Source organism: Poromitra crassiceps (assembly GCF_964638095.1).
Source record: "Poromitra crassiceps genome assembly, chromosome: 8".
Taxonomy (NCBI): Eukaryota; Metazoa; Chordata; class Actinopteri; order Beryciformes; family Melamphaidae; genus Poromitra; species Poromitra crassiceps.
In genome coordinates, this window is record NC_139629.1 from 48,420,053 (window position 1) to 48,442,284 (window position 22,232).

A 22,232-nucleotide genomic window follows, 5' to 3' on the forward strand; every position below is an offset into this window, starting at 1 on the left:
GTTTCAGTTTGAGATCGATCACAAAAAACTCCACCACTGATCAGGAAGTGCGCACATCTGTCAAAATCCGCTTTGGGGGGGGGGATCCAGGAATCCACTCATCTGTATCAACAATTTCCATAGAGTAAAATACACTACCCATAAGGCATTGCAGCACTCTCGGAAGTCCTTTTCTTTCCTTCCGCCGTCGCGAGAATCCCTCTTGGATTACTTCGGCGGGTGAGTGAACACAATCTATGTTCATCCTCGCGTTTAAACACATCATCCTGATATAAAAACACGACATTATCACTGATAAGTGTCTACGCTGTGTAAATTTGACCATATTGTTGTTTTGTGCCCAATGTACTATCGTAGTTTAAAGCGAGGTGCTGTCTGAGAGCGGCTTGCAGCCACGGTTACCATTTTCCTCCCGTGATGGTTGTTGAATGAAGGCCTGCTTAGAGCATGGCTCATACTTGGATATTGTGAAATTCACGCTCGCAAACCTGTCTATAGGTGGACGTGTCACAAATGTATTATTCTGCAAACTGTTACGTTCACTGTATGCAACTAAAGACGCCGTGGAGCGTTTGAAGAACATTAGCATGGCTAGCTAGCTAGCTAAACAACACTGGCTGACGTTCGTCTCCTCGTTTACCTTGCTGTTCACTCTGCAGTAATGTGGATACAGATGTCTAAATGTTTTTAGTATGATCCTTATAACGTTACGTCCTCTGGCAGAATCTAACGTTACTTGAGCAACTGTCATTCATCACGAGTTTGATCTCTTACACTATAAAGCTATTGAGTGAGGATCATTTCATCAAGTAACGTTTCCTCAACAACACCCACGTTCTACACACTTCCCTCCCGATATTTGTAACCTCGTTTAGCAAGTTGACAAATATGATTGATGTTGATAATTCCTTGCTTTGCATGGCGCAGCCCTTCAAATGGCTTGATCGTGTACACGATTGTTCTTCTGTCCTCAGTCACCATGGCAGCCCTCAGGCCCCTAAAGAAACCTAAGATTGTCAAAAAACGCACCAAGAAGTTCATTCGTCACCAGTCTGACAGATATGTCAAGATTGCGGTAAGTGTCTGGATGATGCACAGTTTGACAGAATTGATTTTGCACTTCACTTGCAAAGGAGAAAATGCAAGTGAATAAGTGCCTGAACATCATTTGCTTTACTCCCAACAGAAAAACTGGCGTAAACCCAGAGGTATTGACAACAGGGTCCGCAGGCGCTTCAAGGGTCAGATGCTGATGCCCAACATTGGTTATGGTAGCAACAAGAAGACAAAGTACATGCTGCCCAGTGGCTTCAAGAAGTTCCTGGTGCACAACATCAAGGAGCTCGAGGTCCTGATGATGAGCAACAGGTAAGTTGCAAGATTACACCTTTGCAGTGCTGAAGTAGTTGTGTTGACTTTGGCCACATTTAGACGACTACGGTCTCTGCATAAAATGGAAAAACTATTGTTGCGTTCTGGCCTTCGATTCCGTGTTTATACACAGCGTTTGTGATAACGATTCACGTGCAGACTGGAACCGCAAATGTCATCACCAACTACGTCGAGCAGCATAAAGTGAGCTAGAATAAAATGTAAACCTCTGGTTAGAACCTTCACAATAATGGCAATTAAATATAAAGTAATAGCCTTATTGATGCACGTTGCAATGGTTTTTTGTGTGTGATCCGAAATACACAGAACACATAGAACAGACAAGTCAATTTTAACCCATAGTGAGTCGACTGTTCTGCTTTTTATTTACTCAGTAATAAATTATTGTTTTTATTTTGAAGGTAAAAACTCCTAGCTTCCTGTATTCTATTCTAGCAGGATTTATGCAGCTTTATAGGACTAAACTTTAAATTAAGTCCACATCGTAGTTACACAGAAGTCAGTAATGGTGGTAAACTGCTGCAGATTGGTTGCATTACAGCAGTGGTTCTTCAAATGGGGGTCCGGGGAACCCCAGGGGTCCTTGAGGGGGTTCCAGGGGGTCCCCAGCCAAAAGAAGGGTAATTTATTTTCGCTATAATTCCATTCATAAGTAACACAATGACTATTTTGGTCATGGGTTTTATACACATTCTGTAGTAAAACATCTAAAAGCGTCAATCTTAACATATGGGGGACCATGGGACAAAATCCTATCAAATGGGGGTCCGTGGTCTAATTTTTGTCAGTTTAGGGGTCCTCCATGTGAAAAATTTGAGAACCATTTAAAAAAAATCTGGTAATTTGACAATGGGCCGTAGGTAGGACGATATCCCCTCGCGCCGTTCAAACTACTATTTTTGACAAGTTTCCAGGCGATCTCCAATTGTCGGGGAGCTGAGACTACACAAAAACCTAATGACGGCGATCCAGGGAAACTGGTCTCACATAGTTGGTTATCCACTTCCTCTGTCAGCTCAACATCTTCTAATCCAGCTAGGAGTGCCTTTACAAAAGAGGTGCTGTTTTGTTGGCAACGAGGAGAGCATTCAGGGCAGTTTATGTGAGCTAAGATGACATTTTATCGCTCTATGTGGGGAAACTGGGTCACTGCAGCAGCAAAAGTAATTGGATTCCACAAGGAATTTAAATATAAGCAAGCACACAACTTGAACATAAACGATATCAATAAAAAATGCCAGGATAAAATGGACAAAAGCTACGAGTGGACAAAACAATTGTGGGGTTACGTAAACATCTGTCAATTTCAGCACATTAAGTACACTAAGTGGGGGGTTATTACTAACATTCATGTTCTTCTCTAAAAGATGAAACTGAAGTTAGCAGCACAAGCAAATCAAAATCATGAGTGGAAAGTAACACTGCTGCCAAGGCTTGAAGATTGCTGGAGGAAATTTGCAAATGGTGTAAATAAATAAATGGGCTTATCATAGTGCTGTCATTTAGGCACAGTGGGAATATTTTTCTTTGATACAATATTGCTGCTGGCAAATTGAGGCTTTGAAAAGATCTTCTATTCATAAAGTCGGTCTTATGTTCCCCGGGGCCGAGCTGATGAGGAAATGGATGTGATCTATTGCACAAATCACACTGGGGAATGAATTGAAAGAATTTCAGCACAATTTATGCAACAGTAAATTGTATTCATTATTGATAACTGCAGTAAAATAATCTTAGGTAGGGCTGTACTGAATATCACTTTTTTCAAATTCTGAATATTGAGGTTTTCCACGAATATTCAAATGTCTGCTGTGATGTCGTCATGACAAAAAAAAAAGTTAATTGCATAGTGATTTATCAGAATAAATATGAGTCTTTGTTAAATCAACTTTATTTAATAATTAATATTATAACTGCAGTGAAAATTGCACAGACACCTACTGGATTGTTAAAGCTACTCCTTTACAGTCAATGGATTCATATACAGTTGTGTCCATATATATTTGGACATTAGACACAATCTTCATGTCAGGTGAAAAGAAGCAGCTGGCAACTGCGTATACGTGTCGGACGAAGCATGGTGCTAGTCGACGGCTCTCCCCAGATCGGCAGAGGGTGGAGCAGCGACCGGGGCAGCAGGGGTAAATTGGCCAAGTACAGTTGGGGAGAATCAGAAAAAGATACACAATCTTCATCATTTTGGCTCTGTACACCACCACAATGGACTTGAAATTAAACAAAGCAAACCCTACATACTTCCAGCTTTAATTTGAGGGTATTTACATCCAACATCAGGTGAACGGTGATAGGAAGTACATTACATTTTAAGGGACCAAAAGTAATTGGACAAACTATCATAATCCTACGCACTGTCCAATGAGTTCTGAAGCATTTGGCTGAATATGAGCAGATAATATTGCCCGAAAACACTTCGCTCAAGCAGAAAAGACGACAAGCAAAATGCAAATAACAGTGTAAAGTGCTGGGAGAGAATGGAAGCCCGGAAGGCTTGTACAGAGTCCTCTTCCATCATAAGCCGTTCATATAGGAGACGGAATAAAATACACTGTCCTAAGCTATGCAAATAGATTGTTTCAACTCAATAACATTACCATTCAAAATTCCCCCCACCTTCCTGTTGCAGTGTTTGCTAGTACAATAACTGACCGGACATAGGCTAGGCTCCAAACTGTCCCCGTCGAGCAACACAACTCCGTCTAATATAGCAGATTTCTAAACGGAGAAAAATAAAACTGAGAAGATAATAAGCAATCATTGGGTAATAGTGATATATCAGTCCAGGGCTCCTGCCACAATCGGCCCCTTTTTTAGCTGCACCCTAAAAGCTGTGAGGGAAGTTGAAGACTTAAGCGACTGCGACAGGGAGTTTCAAAGTTTGGGCCGTCTAAATTGTATACAGAATTAGCTGTCTTCCAGTGCTCTGTTCTCAGGCTTATTGAATGTGATCGACCAGATCTCCAGAGCCTTTCTGAGACTGAAGTATGACTTCTGTGGCCTTTACTCTAGCTGTTGTCCCCCACTGTTGTTGGTTTTTTATTAGATCAACTGAAAATGCATCATCTGGCATCAGTGCCTGTTCAAAAAAAAATCCATTACAGCACAGTTGTTCAATCATGATAGAAAAATCCAGGTAAGAGCCCTGGTTAAACTGTGACACCTACTGGAACTGTCCTGTAACGAACCCAGGAGCAATCAGGGCTCAACCAAAGTTAAGTGTCAAAGTCACCCGGCCTCCACATCTACAGATTTGCTTCACGAGACCACAGCTGATTTATAATAGTTTGGCTACTTTCACAAATCAAATGTGTGAGCTGGTATATTGCTATGCAGCATAAACATTGTCTTTAATTTGATTTAATACATGTCTCACAGAAGAGACAAGTGGTCTTTTTTTTTTACCTGGCAACAGTTGACTCAATGTTTTAACTGCAAAGCTGCAGTATTGGTCAAAACTGTAGCTCTGGTGTCACAGGTTTTGTCACATATAAAGGCTGCACATAGGAACTCATCTGTTAAATTGTTGTGGAATTGTTATGAAATAACTTTCACTATCTAATTGGTATCCATGGAATGGTGACAAGCTGTATAAAATGTCACCGCAGATTGATTGCTAATTCTGATTTAAGATTATCAGGATCGTCAGAGAAATCACTTGCATGCGAATTTCCTAGACATTGAGGTTTGAGGCTGTCTGGTCACAATTAATAATTAATTGTAAATTAATAATACTAATGGTGCCAGAGAATTGTAGGACTTATTGAGCCTTGTCTAGGTAGTGGAGAGGCTAGATTTCAATTTGTAACTTGGTGGAACATACTCAGCTTTATCTTGCCAGGTGTGTATGCATCACCTACTGGTTTCTGTGAAATGTTGTTTAACCGATTGTTATACTACTTGCTGCTTTTTTTAAAGAATTTATTAAAGGAAAAAAACAAGTTTTTAAATGGATATGATTTGCAGATCTGGATCAAACTGAGCTCACACTTATGTATATGGGCATTGTAGGTTTAATATGTCGGTGACAAAAAGAATGAGGGTAACTTTGTTATGAAGTGTTTCTCTACCTCAACTAAATGTGTCCTGTCCTCAATTTAAACCTGCCACTTTTTAGTTGTGAAAGAATTGAATTTATTCAAACATGCTGTAATGTTGTTGTTTTTTAAACCATCCTTCTCTTTGTCTCTGTGTAGGACCCACTGCGCTGAGATCGCCCACAACGTCTCCTCCAAGAACAGGAAGACGATTGTGGAGAGGGCAGCTCAGCTGGCCATCAAGATCACCAACCCCAACGCCCGGCTCAGGAGCGAGGAGAACGAGTGATCTTCTGTTGTTGATGTTGTTTTCAGAATAAAAATATCTGTAAAAATTGAACTTTGCTCTTGGATCATTTTGTTTTATTCCATGTTTGTCATTCTTAGGTTTAGCAGTTGCTCGGCATTTAATTGGTAGTCCAATTTGGCCAGAGTAATTTTGAGACTTTTCGTATGTTGCACAGGCATAGTAAGGAAATAAGACCAGTATGAACTAGTGTCTGAAGTCGGTTGTATTCTTCCTGAGGGTAACGGAGGTTATTCCTCGGCTACTTCCAGATGACCGGGTGTTGGAACGGAACAAAAGAGGCAAGACTGCTGAAGAGTCCTGACCCATATCGTAAATGGAAGGAACCCAGGTAGCCCTGGTGAGGCAGTTCTCCCTCAAATATGTGAACAAAGATACATTTACAATGAAACATGCTTACCTATTACAGCAGGGGTTCCCAACCTTTTTTGGCTTGTGACCCCACTTTGACATTCCATAAATTTAGGGACCTCAAGACATTCAAATGTTGGTACATCGGTAATATCAGTGACATCAATGATGTCACATGTATGCTGACTTTTTCCCTCAGAATTGACATTAAAATCACAATACAGATCCCCCCCCCCCCCCTCAGATTTCTAATTTGAATTGAGATTTCTGACTTTAATCTCAGAATACTGACTTTTCCCCCTCAAAATTCAGACATTAAATCTCAGAATTCTGACCCTTTTTTTGTCCGAATTCTTAAACTCCGAATTCTCACTTTTTTCCAGATTTGACTTTATTCTCAGAATCCTGACTTAAACTCAGAACTCAAATGCATTTTTCACGTGGCCCTCAGAGATGGGCAGTATTTTAAATAAATGTATTTAAAATACGTATTTCAAATACATTTGTGTATTTTGTAATTTGTATTTGGCTGGACTGAGAAAAATAAGATGTAATTTGTATCAAGATACTTTCAGACCTTGTATTTTGTGTATTTTAAATACATAAAATACTTTTTTCTTTAATTTTATGTTATTTGATTCTCAAATTGACACATTCTTACCATTGACACACACACAGGTTTAAACTGGAGGAAAGAAATGTGACATGTCACTTCTACTATAGAAACACAGCATCAGGCAGCCTACACAGTATGTAATGGAGAGAGTTCCTGGAAACAGGCGAGTTGAATTCACAGTTGAAGACTTGTAACATTACTCACATTGGGTTGCAAACAGGAAAGAACGTGAAGTTTCTTCTTTCTTAACATTTTCACAACACAACCGACTTCTGCTTATCTTATCTTCCTCTCCGCCTTACCACTTCTCTGAACTGGGGATAAGGTACGCTTTGCCGCTTGTTTAATGTCGCCTGTGCGTCCCCCGTGTGTCGCGGTTGAGTGGAGTTAGCCTTTTTTATTATTAAATCTGCCAAATTGTTGATTCAAACAGATAATCACGATGGTCCGATGTAGAAGTGTCAGAGGTCGATGGGGGTCGGCCCATCGACGATGGTCGATGCCATCGTCCATGGTGCTGCCAACCCTAGTACACAAAGGAGAATACTGTCACAGAGGTCTAAGAGATGATTTACCATCTAAGGAAACCAGAACATTTCACATTTGATAAGCTGGAATCAGAGAATTAGGACATTTTCTTTACAGAAATGGCTCAAAATGATGAACAGATGATCAAAATAGGCAATTAATGTAATATTTAGCAATGAATTGATGGATTGACTAATTGTTGCAGCTCTTTATCAGTTTTTATAAAATGTATTTTTATGTATTTTCAAAATACAAAATACGTATTTGTATCTCAAATACATTTTTCAGACGAGTATTTTGTATTTGTATTGTGATACATTTTTTGAGCAAGTATTTGTAATTTGTATCAAAATACTTTATGATGTATTTTCGCCCATCTCTGGTGGCCCTATTGCCTAATCGTCTTAGGTATAGTTTTAAATGGTGTGTTTTGGAAATGGGTCGCGACCCCAAGGTTGGGAACCACTGTATTACAGTGCGTTTCCTCTCTCAAAGTACATTTGGAATAGACTATCAAGCACATATAGGATCTGTGTGGAGATCTCGCTCCTTAGGGATGTGTGGAGGGCTGTTCATCAGTCTATCCATGACCTGGTTTAGAAAGACTTAGTTTGCAACAACATACATGTAAAAGCATGTCTAATCCTTATTCAGTTGGCTCATACTTTATCAGATTTGGTCAAATGTTATTGCCTAGAAGTGGCCAGCTCAGATTGTATATTGTTTTGCAATGTTAACCAGCCAGCTTCCTAGGGAGAGAGTTTCCATTGCATTTCTGGCAAGCTGTGCCCAACAGCCCTGTGCCATCTGTTCATGTAAAACTGACATTGCCAGATATGCAAAAAAAACAACATTTATTTAGCCTGTCAGCTTGTGGCCGCTTGTATGTGGAACCGACTTAGCAAAGGTGGTCGGACAATGGGCACAGTGCTGGACCCGAACCTTTCCTGTTTGAACGTTCTGCAGCTGCTTCTTGACCGGTTTGGAAGACACACCTGAGAGGACTTGGAAGTCCTCCAGACAGGGAGGAGAACATGCAAACAGGCGGACAGGCAGAGACTGCAAGCTTCCAGAGATGGTGACTGTCAGGAAAAGGACAGAATCCTGTTTTCCCTGTTTTCACTGGTCAGAAAATGAGCATGTCAGCACGGTTGATATTTGGGAAGGGACACGTCAATCCCAAGCTCTTCACAGTGGCTTTTCCTCAGGCAGATTCCCTGAGGAAAGGAAGCCGGTCTGCAGGAGGAAAGAGGAGGATGTTCACCTTTTCTCTCAGATGTCGGCTCGGTATCATCAGAGGGAGGACCAAAGGTAAAGCCTATATGAAAAAAATATATATATATTTGGGGAAATGTTTGATTTGTCTATAACATTGTAAAACAAGATCAATTAGTTTTGGGGGTCAATTTTTGTTTATTATTGCCAATTAGGTCAGAACTCTAGCTATGTATATGCAGTGTTGAGCATAACCATTTGACTGCACAGAATTACACAACTATTCATAATCATTGCCATTTTGATGGTTAATGTGAATGTTTGAGGATATTACTTACCTACATGACCCTAACATTAAAATGGAAGTAGTAACATACATGACAAAGGCCTGAGAAGTGTGTCCAAGGTGAGACAGCTGAAGCTATTGGACATGTGTGCCATGTGATCTAAATAAAGATGAGAGAACAAATATGTCTTGGGTTGATGTCTCAAGCAGGACTGTTAATGGAGGGACTACATTCTGGACGTTTCACCTACCTTGAAGGTGAACAGTGAAATATGAGTATGTGTGACTCATGGCTTCCTCTGGCTTCTCTTTGTCATTCACGTTCAATCTGTGCTGGCTGACAACAGTTTGAGTCATTTCAGCTTTTTTGAGACGTTTGCTTGCAACTGGAGCGGATCACCATAAGATGGCACTGTGGTCAGTTTGATTGATGAGAGCGTCCCTTTTAAGATTCAGTTGCATGGCCTCCATGCCTTGAATGCTCTAGCTGTCACTGTAAAAGGAAAATATTGGCTGCTTTCAGACAGATACTTAATAGATTATGTGGATGAAAGCTGGGGCAATTGCCAGCATTTGCGAAAAATGACTCGCTGAAACATTCTCGTAACGATTGAGACAAGACAGCTCATTCTGTCCTTGACTGTCTCATTACTTTTAGTTTTTTTTTTTTTTGCCCTTTCAAAATACCTGTCTTAGTATCTTAATTTCCTTTTTGAGTTGAGCAGCTCCAGCCAAGTTATTTCTATGCTAATGTCATTCCAAAAATGATTAATCCAGCTTTCTTGATCTAATCAGTGCATAATCACTTATTATTTTACACTGGTTAATGTTGATTTCTGCTCTAGAAGAAGGGCAAAAGTTCAAAAGAGACCATTTTTATTATTACCCCACGCTGGCTGCCCTGTTCCCATGGGTTTTTATCAGTCCAGCACAGTCTCCCAATTCTCTTTATTCCGTTGAAAATTAATTAGTCTCGCTCTGAAACACTACGCTCGCTCACATTGTAAATGGGATATTAAGGACAAAAGTCTCAGAGGAAATTATCTACACCAGGGTATTGTGTCCACTGCAAGAGCCGACTAATTAGCCTCCTTGCATTGCAACAGTGGGTAGAAAAATGTTTATTGTAGTCACTCTATAAATCTTGGAAATATTCTGTCTCCCAATAGCAGATGTTATTTCACGTGGAGAATTTCCTTTCTTAAGCGTTTGTTTATTGAGATTTTGATCAAAATCAAATCAAGGATACAATATAAAAGTTAAAGGAACACTCTGCCCATTTTCAACCAGCTTTGTATCATTAGAACATCAGTAGTATATCAGAAAACTGTAAACTGTTTAGAAATCTGTCATTTAATTTGACAGTTATTGAGTGTTAAAGTGTGGACCAGTGACATCACTGGTCCACACTAACTCAAATGAATAACTCATTAACTCAAATCAACTCTCAATAACTGTCAAACTATTCATCATTCATCTAGTTTGACAGTTATTGAGAGTTGATTTGAGTTAATGAGTTATTAATTTGAGTTAACACTCAACACTCAATAACTGTCAAATTAAATGACAGACTTCAAAACCGTTTACAGTTTTCCGATATACTACTGATGTTCTAATGATACAAAGCTGGTTGAAAATGGGCGGAGTGTTCCTTTAACACAATATAACCAATTGCCCCACCCTCCCACAATTCCCAAACATCTCCCCCGTCAAAGAAAAATAAACACAGTGACAGAGTGACAGCGATCAACTGATATCAACTGTACAGTGCATGTATGCCCTCATTATCCACTTATATTGGATCAGTTTAAGTCTAGGATTGATTGAAATGCTTTGGGCCTTGCTGCATATCAGGCTCCATTCACTCCAAAATATCCCCAAGTAGATCTTCACTCCATGATACTCTTTTTGAGTCACATGACTCCTTAGAATGAGAGGTCAATGTGTTGTAGAGAAGAGAGATCAGGCGAGGCCACGCAGCGGTCGAGCTGCAGGGCGGGGCCGAGCCTAGGAATTGAGCGCGCAAGATGCCTAGTGCAGAGGTTCTCAAATGTTTTTCAGCCAAGGACCCCTTACAAGATAGAAAATATACCGGGGACCCCCTCATTCTGATTTGTGATTTTGGGCTAAGCTTAATTGTTTCCACGGTAACTTTTAATTTGATAGGTTTGTTATTAGAATGTAATCCATGAACCATTTTAGATTTAAAGCATAAACTATTTTCGTTGAACTATGAAGATTTTGCAAAATATATATATATATATATTTTTTTTTATTACATTACATTTACATTACGTCATTTAGCAGATGCTTTTGTTTTGTCCAAAGTGACTGAAAAAATTTGAAACAATTTGTCAACAGTACAGAAAACCACTATGCAACACAATCAATGACAGCCAAGATATTTTGATAGACTAGCACCATGTAGGAAGTAGTTTGAGAAGGAATAAGTAACATGTAGCCTTTTTTTTTTTATATTATTATTATTATTATTATTATTATTTATTTATTTTACCTGAAAACTTTTCGCGGACCCCCTGGCAAAGTGCCACGGACCCCTGGGGGTCCGCGGACCCCCATTTGAGAACCACTGGCCTAGTGCATCTGCCCCTTTGTGCTTAAAATCTCAATTTTTACACAGGGTAACTGTCGTTGCTGGGAGAAGCATAAAGGGACAGCTCTTAATTGGGCAGATACCATAATAGGTTTGGCATTTTTAGTCTCTGTCATATGGGAGGTGAAGTGAAGTGAGGCGGATGAAATTGGTGAAAACTTTCTTCATATTTGGGAAAACATTTGGAGGGGGGGTGCCAGTGGAATGGACTGAAATAGGTATAGAAATTTGTCATCTTAATGACATTTATGCAGCCAATCAAGGATAAGGGAAGAGAGATCCACCTGTTTAGAGATTTACTCACTTTTGATATAACTAGATCGTAGTTGGTAGGAATTAACATCCTCAAATGAGGGGTGATAAAAAAACAACAACAAGATAATTAAATCCTTTGGAAGCATTCATCAAGGGGTGTTAGATTATCGGATGGAGTCTTTCCTGTTCATTGAGAAAGAGGATAGAAGATTTCATTTTATTCACCTTATACCCTGAGAATTTCCCAAATCTATTTTAATGACATGACTGAGAGCTGAGATAGACCGATCCAGGTCTGACAGAAAAAGGAGCGTATCATCTGCGTTGTGTATCTGATTCCTCGATTAATGGGGTGATATCTAATAGGGATGGCAAAGGGTTCTAGCGCTAAATCAGATAAAGGGGGGGTAAAGAGGGCACATGGTGAATTTCAAATGTGGGTTGGTGTATCTAAAATGTGCGGTGATGTGCTGTTTGACTTGTGCCTCTGTCGGACCACCTTGTGCCTTTGTAACTGCCTGTACTTGTTATTTCCCTTCCTCCACGTCTCAGAGATGCTAACAATTTGTCCACGGTGACCAGAACCAATGAGGTGTGAGAAGGTTTAGAGGGGCTGGGGATGAGGCAGGGAGGGTGTTGGTTATGGGGGGGGCAGGAAGAGGGAGGCATAGAGGCTTGTGTGTGTGTGTGTGTGTGTGTGTGTGACAAATGGTGAGACAGGTGTGACTATGGGTCAGTCAACAGGCGAGTTAGACCCTCTGAGGGAACCAGCGGGTCTGGTCCTTTCACTCTCCCCAGGGGGGAATATGAGACTCCCCCAGGGGGAGGAAATGAGACGGTGGGGTTCCATCCAGAGCCCTCTGGAGGAGTGAAACAAGATGCATTTCATTTTCAGTCAACTTACTTACTTACTTTTCCGTCAAGATGGGAGTGAATCCGGTCGGTCCGTCCGTCGGTCCACAAAAAGTTCACCAGCCTTTAGTGGCCACAGTTTTCGCCCCTAGGAGGCTGAATTTTGGCATGGAGGTCAAGTGTGTGTGTGTGTGTGTGTGTGTGTGTGTGTGTGTGTGTGTGTGTGTGTGTGTGTGTGTGTGTGTGTGTGTGTGTGTGTGTGTGTGAAGGTGTGTTGATGCCTGTCGGCTGAAAGGACGGCGATGGGGGGGGCGGGGGGGGGGGGGGGGGGGTGAAATGCAGGATGGCATGGGCAGAGCGCTGACATTTGGCATGTTTTCCCCGAGAAAAGGTTTCCACGTGATCAGAATCTGATGAATCCATCATCCCAACTCTGCACTCGGCAACTGTGTGGGATTTTGTTTGATCTGTAACACTTATCATTTGGAGAGATGCTCTTGAATAGGTGGTTGTCATGCTCTGGAATGGTTTAGTCAATTTGACATGTGAGCTTGCCATTGTGTTTGAGTGAGTTTGAGTGAGTGAGTCAGTGAGTTTGAGTGAGTGAGTGAGTGAGTGAGTCAGTGAGTTTGAGTGAGGGAGGGAGTGAGTGAGTGAGGGAGTGAGTGATTGAGTGGGTGAGTGAGTGAGTCAGTCAGTCAGTCAGTGAGTGGGTGAGTGAGTGATTGAGTTTGAGTGAGTGAGTCAGTCAGTCAGTGAGTGGGTGAGTGAGTGATTGAGTTTGAGTGAGTGAGTCAGTCAGTCAGTGAGTGGGTGAGTGAGTGATTGAGTTTGAGTGAGTGAGTGAGTCAGTCAGTCAGTCAGTCAGTCAGTCAGTGAGTGATTGAGTTTGAGTGAGTGAGTGAGTCAGTCAGTCAGTCAGTCAGTGAGTGAGTGAGTGAGTGATTGAGTTTGAGTGAGTGAGTCAGTCAGTCAGTCAGTGAGTGATTGAGTTTGAGTGAGTGAGTGAGTGAGTCAGTCAGTCAGTTAGTCAGTGAGTGATTGAGTTTGAGTGAGTCAGTGAGTGATTGAGTGAGTGGGTGGGTGAGTGAGTGAGTCAGTGATTGAGTTGAGAGAGGGAGAGAGAGAGAGAGAGAGAGAGAGAGAGAGGGGGGGGATAATAGCGTTGTATAGATAAAAGCTGGATAAATTGGGGCTGTCTACATCTGAGAAAATAAATGATTGCTTGTATCCTGGCACTCTGCAAAGGCTGAGTATGACAATGAATGCGGGGGTGGTGTTAATTGTGTGGAGAATTTAGTGTGCAGCTGTGCTGTAGGTGTCTAATGTCTGTGTGTGTGTGTGTGTGTGTGTGTGTGTGTGTGTGTGTGTGTGTGGTTGTGCACATGGAGGATGTTTGACTGGAAGCGGGGAAAGAGTGTGTGTGTGTGTGTGTGTGTGTGTGTGTGTGTGTGTGTGTGTGTGTGTGTGTGTGTGTGTGTGTGTGTGTGTGTGTGTGTGTGTGTGTGTGTGCGTGCGCGTGTGTGTGCGTGCAGGGGGAGTGACTTTGTGTGTATCTGCCTCACTGCACCCCTCTGGCAGAGAGAAAGAGAGAGAGAGAGAGAGAGAGAGAGAGAGAGAGAGAGAATTTGCTCAAACACATTCACTCTAGCTGTGTGCAAGAGAGAGGGAGAGAGGGAGGGAGAGAGAGAGGGAGAGGGAGAGAGAGAGGGAGAGAGAGGGAGGGAGAGAGAGAGGGAGAGAGAGGGAGGGAGAGAGAGAGGGAGGTCTGTGTGAGAGCTCATGTGAGTGTGTGAACGGGGATGATTAATCCTCTTGAAAAGATCGAGCGACTAGAAGGAAAAGGGAAAAGCACAGCAGGATGGCAAGAAGAGAAGGACATTTATCACTGCTTCCCCTCTCTTGGATCTTATAGGGAAGAGCGCAGCACCAAGAAAGACAGCTTGGTACTGTTGCTATTTGGCACGTTTCTTTGATATGTAACAGCTTTCTTTGTCACTAGGCTTAAACCTGAGGGGAGCATAGAGACCCTCTGTGGATCAGAATTTGCCCTCTAGACCTGAGGAATTCGCTGGCTTCTACAAACAGTGGAGGTCAAGAGAATGTTGGAGTTTAGGGCCGAGGAATGAAGAAACAGAGACGGTGTGAAGTGGCTGAGAGCGGTCTCTTGGGGGAACCTACTTTTTCCTCAGGTGGTACCTCTGCTCACCACCACCAGCACCACCACCACCACCACCCAGAAGAACAAAGGATCAGCGAGGATACTTCCCCAAGGTGGATGCACTGACTAGACTTCAGCCATGCTGTGTGGGTTGAGGAGAGATACCAAGAATGGCATTGGTAAGAGCGGAACTCTTCTTCATCTTCAGTGCCAAGAGGTGTCATGTGTGTAGTAGTAGCCTAGTAGTAGTAGTAGTAGTAGTTGTTGAATGAAGGCAGGATGGCTTTAAATAACACCTGGGACAGCATTTGACTGACATGCCAAGACCTGCTCATGATAAATGTGCTGTTCATGTGAAGGGCAGCCAATGCAACTGGAGGTTACCACCTCCACCTCTCATGTCCATTCCATTTGTCATTTGTAATTGTAGAATGCAGATGTGTTGATTGATTTTCATTAATTGGATTTTTGGAACGTGTACATGTGAAATGCATTGCCTAGTGTGTGAATGCACACATTACAGCAATTAACACCGAGCACAAGAGATTGAACTGTTGGGCTTTGAGTACCAGCTCCACATAGCATCCTGCCATTTTGTAATTGGGGCAGATGTAGCAATGTAAAACTGGGTCTGGTGGAGCCCGGTTTATAAATAAAGTTTTACGTCTGAAAATAGCATTGTGATTCCATTGCCATTGTCAGTGCTGTCCCCATCTTTAACCTACATTCTGATTGGTTGTGAGAGGGATGGCACCACAGTGTCCTGAATTAAATTGGGAGTTAATTGACTCACCAGATATTTATGCGGGTGCTTCAAAGTTTTATTTTAGTCGGCGCGTGCTTCGAGGTCCTCTAGAGAGATACAGCACTTTTTGGAGCAAGTTGTACAACACTTGATCCTTGAGCTAGTTGCAAACTTCCTCTTCAAAGAGAATACAATCAACTCTGTTTTTACATAGTGGTTTGGCTTTTACTGATTTGTCAGATCAACTGTGACCCTAACTCCCTGTTAGGGTCGCTGCAGGTTATTTTAAGCCAGAGGCTGATGGCAGGGGGTGGCTTGACGGTAGTGTTCAGTCACGTGGGTCTGTGGAGCCCAGAGCTAATGTTGCCTTTTGACTGCAATGACAGCTGCTAGACTGTCACGGCCCTCAGGAAGCTGTGAGCTTACCATGCTTTTGCCCACCCTAATGTGTCTTTGATGTGGCACCCACAGTGTGTGTGTGGGGGTGTGTGTGGGGTGTGTGTGTGTGTGTGTGTGTGTGTGTGTGTATGGGGGGGGGGGGCGTGTGTGTGTGTGTGTGTATGGGGGGGGGCGTGTGTGTGTGTTGTGTGTGTGTGTGTGTGTGCGTGTGTGTGTGCGTGCGTGCGTGTGTGTGTGTGTGTGTGTGTGTATACACGTGTGTGTGCGTGTTTGTGTGCGTGAGTGTGTGTGTGTGTGTGTGTGCGTGCGTGCGCATGTGTGCGTGTGTTGTGTGTGTGTGTTTGTGTTGCGCATGTGTGTGTGTGTGTGTGTGTGTGTGTGTGTGTGTGTGTGTGTGTGTGCGTGTGTGTGCGTCCGTGCGTGTGTGTGTTGTGTGCCTTGTACAAGAATGTGCATAAAAGGTTGTGAATTACCATAGTATTGCATATGCATATTCTTTTCATCCTTGCAGTTAAAAAGATGCAAGTTCAATTACTCCTGATTGTGTTGTCTTTAGACTACAGAGGTTCTGCGCTCGAAGTCTGAATCATCCAGGCCCAGTGTAGGAAATAAAAAAATATATTTTTGTTGGCAACTTTTGCTCCCACTGTCTAAAAACTGTGGGCATTTACAAAATGTTGGGGGCACTTAAAAAAATAGTAATTAACCCATTGATACCTGATGCAGCATTTGTGTGCGTATCCCTTTAAGACCGCGAACCGCGTTAACGCGGTTCGCGGTCTTAAAGGGATACGCACACAAATGAGGGATATACATGCAAATGCTGCATCAGGTATCAATGGGTTAATGCATAACGTTGCTAAAGCATCGTGTGAACAACAGCGCTGTTTGAGTGTGTTCTTTTTCGTCTTCTTCTAGCAACCAGCTTACAGGTGCTGAGTGTGTGTTAGAGATGGAAATGGAAATTAAACGAATTCAGTGAAAATAAAATGATCAACATCTTGGGGGCAATTTTTGCCCCTGGATTACGGTTTTTAGGGGCATTCTGAGATTTCTTGGGGGCATTCTTCCCCTTGCCCCTGGCTAAATTCCTACACTGCATCCAGCTGTGTGCAAAGAAAGATTTGTATATCGATGTATTCCATGTATCTAGAACCTGCTTAAACGTTTGCGATCAGATAAAGTCTGACAAAGGGTCCAGGCTTGTCAGTTGTCTAAAGGCGTTGTCTTCAGTTGGACAGATGTGGACAGCTGATGTGGACTGAGAGACAAGGTGATGGGTTTGATGCGCTCAGAGCACTCACTTCCCCCAGTTTACTCCTCTCATATCAGCACAGATAATCACGCTGTTCCATGCTGTCCTGGCCGTTGCTCCACCCCCATCTGCCGATCTGGGGAGAGCCGTAGACTAGCACATGCTTCCTCCGATACATGTGTGCAGTCGCCAGCCGATTCTTTGCAGCTGACAGCTGAAAGTCTAACAGACTTTTCTTTTCTTCTTAGCCTTCTTGCTTTTGCTTCAGATGCAAATGACCTTATTTTTGCTGCTTTGCTGATTTAACATGTCGTTTTTCTTTTTTTGTGTTTTTTTTGTCGAGTGTTTAGCCTGCGTGTCACGAAATTGATATGAGTAGGTGTGGAACTCTGTACAAGCCTGCAAAGGCTTCGTTCCCACCTTGCACAGATTTGTACCTACATTTGTGCTAAACAAATAAACTAAACAGCGAAGCGTTTCACCGGCAGGACGTCGTGCGTAGGAGGATCACGCTATTCCCCCTCCAGTTCATTGCAAGTTTGGCCATTAATCTACGCAGCCATCGCAAATTCTGCCATTAATCGGCTCTAATTACCTAATTAAAACGACACACAACACAATTTCTGCTACTCACTCACTCACTCACTCACTCACACACACACTCACTTGCTCACTCACTCACTCACTCACTCACTCACTCACTTGCTCACTCACTCACTCACTCACTCACTCACTTGCTCACTTACTCACTCACTCACTCACACACACACTCACTTGCTCACTCACTCACTCACTCACTCACTTGCTCACTTGCTCACTCACTCACTCACTCACTCACTCACTCACTTGCTCACTTACTCACTCACTCACTCACTCACTCACTTGCTCACTTACTCACTCACTCACACACTCACTCACACACACACTCACTTGCTCACTCACTCACTCACACACACTCACTCACTCACACACTCACTCACACACACACACTCACTCACTCACTCACTCACTCACACACACACTCACACACACAGAGACTTTGCAGTTTTATTTGAGTTCTGATACCTGTTGCAGCACACAATCACTGGCCATTTAGTCAGACCTCTCACAGAGGTGCATGGCATGCAGCCTCTCCTCTCTCTGCCCAGAGGGTTTTCATAGTCCACTTCCCTGGCTGATTCCATCTCTGCTCAGGTGTGCACTTCCATTGTGGAGCAAGTTGTATTGACTCATTTTGGCCATTAATTAGCCATTTTTGCCCATTTAGTCGGCCCTAATTACCTCATTCAAAAATCTGGCTCCGTTAGTGCTCTTTACACTTCCTGAAAGATTCAGCGTGATTGCACTCACTCACACACAGACACCTTGCATTCTTACTATAGGATGTAGTAGGCGTATCACCTCTTCAATGAACTGAACTCGAGAGCAAGTTTAACTAGATCCTGCTTTGGTTGACTTTTATTGGCTATGGGCGTTATAAATGTTTATTATTGTTTTGTCCCGACACCTATTGTACGCTCAATCGTCCTGGTGGGGGATCCCTCTATCATGGCCAGCCAATGAGGATCTAAAGTTGGTGGTGCCTGGTTAGGTTAGGCTAGGTTAGCTTAGGTTAGGTTAGGCCAGCATACTATTTTGTGTCTTGTGCTTTGCCACCAGCCGCGACAGCCTTGTGAGTGAGTGAGTGAGTGAGTGAGTCTGTGTCTGTTTGTGTGTGTGTGTGTGTGTGTGTGTGTGTGTGTGTGTGTGTGTGTGTGTGTGTGTGTGTGTGTGTGTGTGTGTGTGTGTGTGTGTGTGTGTGTGCGTGCGTGCGTGCGTGTGTCTGTGTGTGATCATGGCAAAATGTGGCCTTATTGTAGCGGGAACTACCACAGAATCCAATTGAGGACTTTGCCAGGTATGTCCGTCTGTCTGTTTGTGGACTAATTTTGTGAATGTGATAGCGTCAAAACTGGGCAAGATGACCAGCAAACACTTTCAGATTTGGATGACTTTGGTTTGATGCCTACATAAGGTCGTGGCAGTCCCTCTTCCCTCTCAAAGAGAGGACTTGGAACAGCTCTTTTAGTTTGTGATAGATGTTCAATCACTGTGCTGGCCATCTGAAAAGGTAATCCAGAGTGGACAGGATTTAGAGAACTGCCAAGTCAGATTCCTCATCACTATGACTGCTGAAATGCGTGTGTGGCTGTATTCAGGTTCAGGTGGCCAGGCGATGGCTCTTGCTAATCTAGGACCAGCCCAGTGCTGTGTCAGAAAAGGCTCCCACTGTGGGGGGAAACATTTTCCCTGCAGAGCAGAACATTTCCTGGCTTTCTGAAGCAGCTGCTGTAAATGACATGAAAATGATGATTTTCTCTCCATGCCCGAGCAGCCCATTAACCGCATGCTGTTCCTTCAGGAACATTCCCATGCTTTAGTAGTTGCATACATCAAGCTGTTCCTTCAGGAACATTCCCATACTTTAGTAGTTGCATACATCACGCTGTTCCTTCAGGAACATTCCCATACTTTAGTAGTTGCATACATCACGCTGTTCCTTCAGGAACATCCCCATACTTTAGTAGTTGCATACATCAAGCTGTTCCTTCAGGAACATTCCCATGCTTTAGTAGTTGCATACATCAAGCTGTTCCTTCAGGAACATTCCCATGCTTTAGTAGTTGCATACATCACGCTGTTCCTTCAGGAACATTCCCATACTTTAGTAGTTGCATACATCAAGCTGTTCCTTCAGGAACACCCCCATGCTTTAGTAGTTGCATACATCAAGCTGTTCCTTCAGGAACATTCCCATGCTTTAGTAGTTGCATACATCACGCTGTTCCTTCAGGAACATTCCCATACTTTAGTAGTTGCATACATCAAGCTGTTCCTTCAGGAACATTCCCATACTTTAGTAGTTGCATACATCACACTGTTCCTTCAGGAACATTCCCATACTTTCGTAGTTGCATACATCACACTGTTCCTTCAGGAACATTCCCATACTTTAGTAGTTGCATACATCACGCTGTTCCTTCAGGAACATTCCCATGCTTTAGTAGTTGCACATCACGCTGTTCCTTCAGGAACATTCCCATGCTTTAGTAGTTGCATATCAAGCTGTTCCTTCAGGATCATTCCCATACTTTAGTAGTTGCACATCACGCTGTTCCTTCAGGAACATTCCCATGCTTTAGTAGTTGCACATCAAGCTGTTCCTTCAGGATCATTCCCATACTTTAGTAGTTGCATACATCACACTGTTCCTTCAGGAACATTCCCATACTTTAGTAGTTGCATACATCAAGCTGTTCCTTCAGGAACATTCCCATACTTTAGTAGTTGCATACATCACACTGTTCCTTCAGGATCATTCCCATACTTTAGTAGTTGCATACATCACACTGTTCCTTCAGGATCATTCCCATACTTTAGTAGTTGCATACATCACACTGTTCCTTCAGGATCATTCCCATACTTTAGTAGTTGCATACATCACACTGTTCCTTCAGGAACATTCCCATACTTTAGTAGTTGCATACATCACACTGTTCCTTCAGGAACATTCCCATACTTTAGTAGTTGCATACATCAAGCTTGCCACAAGTGTAATCTTGTGTTAAATTAATGGTTTTCCAGGGTGTTTGCCTCAGACGGAGGAGCTATTTTAAACTCTTGACCCTCTTACAGGGTTGTCTTGGAAACGAAGCGGAGTGACCTTCCTGGTTTCCGGGAGTTCATGCTGATTGTTCTGTTGCAGGCTGTCGGTTTATTGCTGTTCCTCTGCAGAACCCCCACATTAGCAGGGTGCAGTTCAAAGCATTTAAGTGGTGGCAGCTGTCGTCACGTCTAATGGAGATGTGCTGGTTGTGTTCACTTAGCCCTCTCTGCTGCACAGATCCCTACCACACCATCAGAGTCCTCTCTGCTACAGAGATCCCTACCACACCATCAGAGCCCTCTCTGCTGCACAGATCCCTACCACACCATCAGAGCCCTCTCTGCTGCACAGATCCCTACCACACCATCAGAGCCCTCTCTGCTACAGAGATCCCTACCACACCATCAGAGCCCTCTCTGCTGCACAGATCCCTACCACACCATCAGAGCCCTCTCTGCTACAGAGATCCCTACCACACCATCAGAGTGCTCTCTGCTGCACAGATCCCTACCACACCATCAGAGTGCTCTCTGCTGCACAGATCCCTACCACACCATCAGAGCCCTCTCTGCTGCACAGATCCCTACCACACCATCAGAGCCCTCTCTGCTGCAGAGATCCCTACCACACCATCAGAGTGCTCTCTGCTGCACAGATCCCTACCACACCATCAGAGTGCTCTCTGCTGCACAGATCCCTACCACACCATCAGAGTGCTCTCTGCTGCACAGATCCCTACCACACCATCAGAGTGCTTCCTATACTAACCAGTAGGGATGCACCGATATGAAAATTTTGGCCGATGCCGATAACCGATATTAACATTGCTGTTATGGCCGATAACCGATATTTACCGATGTCGATATGATCTGTATAAAACCACATTTTTATGATCATCACATTTTGTACATACTGAAAAACACATGTTAACACGGAATTTGAAAAAGTTATGCATTTCTTTATTTGCAAAGCCTTTGGAAAAGCCCATGAATCATAGATTTACTGCATTATTTCATATCAATGTGAAGAATTTGGCTGATAATGATAACCGATATTAACATTGCAACATCTGACCGATACCGATATGACCGATATGTTAAAAAATGACCAACATCGGCCGATACCGATATGATTGCCGATATATCGTGCATCTCTACTAACCAGCCTCTGTATTTGCCTGCTCTCTCCTCAGATGAAGGCCCCTATTCGAAAGGAGGCAAGGACTCTGGGGCGAGTGACCAGAGGCGCAGCCTTTCAGGTACAATACAATGAAACTCTGCTTTACCTCTGTTTTCTACCACTTGTCTGATCGATGCTACAGGGCCCAGGGCCACCGGCAGTGGGTTAACACTCCCCAGGGGGCGGCGTTTCAGGCAGTGAAAATGGCTGACGACCTGCGCGATTAATGCCGAGTAGAATGACCTTTGTGTCTCAGCCTCTGTAGCAGATAGAAACATGAAATAAAAACCATTTGAGAGCTTTGGCTTTCATTGGAAATAATTACCTTTGCCCTGATGTTCATTAAAATTACTTAAAAGCCATTTGATTTTTTGATTTT

The 22,232-nt window shown here is 43.0% G+C and overlaps 2 protein-coding genes across 2 annotated transcripts in view; both read left to right on the plus strand.

The window, feature by feature from the left end:
* The first annotated feature begins 86 nt into the window (after positions 1-86).
* Positions 87-5,784, plus strand: rpl32 (ribosomal protein L32). The gene is made up of 4 exons (XM_083641655.1): positions 87-219; positions 975-1,075; positions 1,187-1,368; positions 5,604-5,784. The coding sequence occupies exons 2-4, from the start codon at positions 980-982 to the stop codon at positions 5,731-5,733; spliced, it is 408 nt and encodes a 135-aa protein (XP_083497781.1). The 5' UTR covers positions 87-219; positions 975-979; the 3' UTR covers positions 5,734-5,784.
* Positions 5,785-8,376: 2,592 nt separating this feature from the next.
* Positions 8,377-22,232, plus strand: part of LOC310780771 (glutamate receptor-interacting protein 2-like) — a gene marked incomplete at its 3' end in the record, with an annotated part of 36,706 nt that continues 22,850 nt past the window's right edge. The window contains exons 1-2 of the mRNA XM_083641275.1: positions 8,377-8,557; positions 21,867-21,932. Coding sequence (XP_083497401.1) covers positions 8,380-8,557; positions 21,867-21,932 — 244 coding nt within the window. The 5' untranslated portion in view covers positions 8,377-8,379. The remainder of the gene's footprint in view (positions 8,558-21,866; positions 21,933-22,232) is intronic.

What these genes read in the sequence shown, in the direction of transcription:
- rpl32 (XM_083641655.1), top strand. Translation starts at nt 980, where the DNA reads ATGGCAGCCCTCAGGCCCCTAAAGAAACCTAAGATTGTCAAAAAACGC. An exon ending in ACAGATATGTCAAGATTGCG is followed by an intron (nt 1,076 to 1,186) that starts GTAAGTGTCTGG and finishes TACTCCCAACAG; the next exon opens with AAAAACTGGCGTAAACCCAG. An exon ending in GTCCTGATGATGAGCAACAG is followed by an intron (nt 1,369 to 5,603) that starts GTAAGTTGCAAG and finishes GTCTCTGTGTAG; the next exon opens with GACCCACTGCGCTGAGATCG.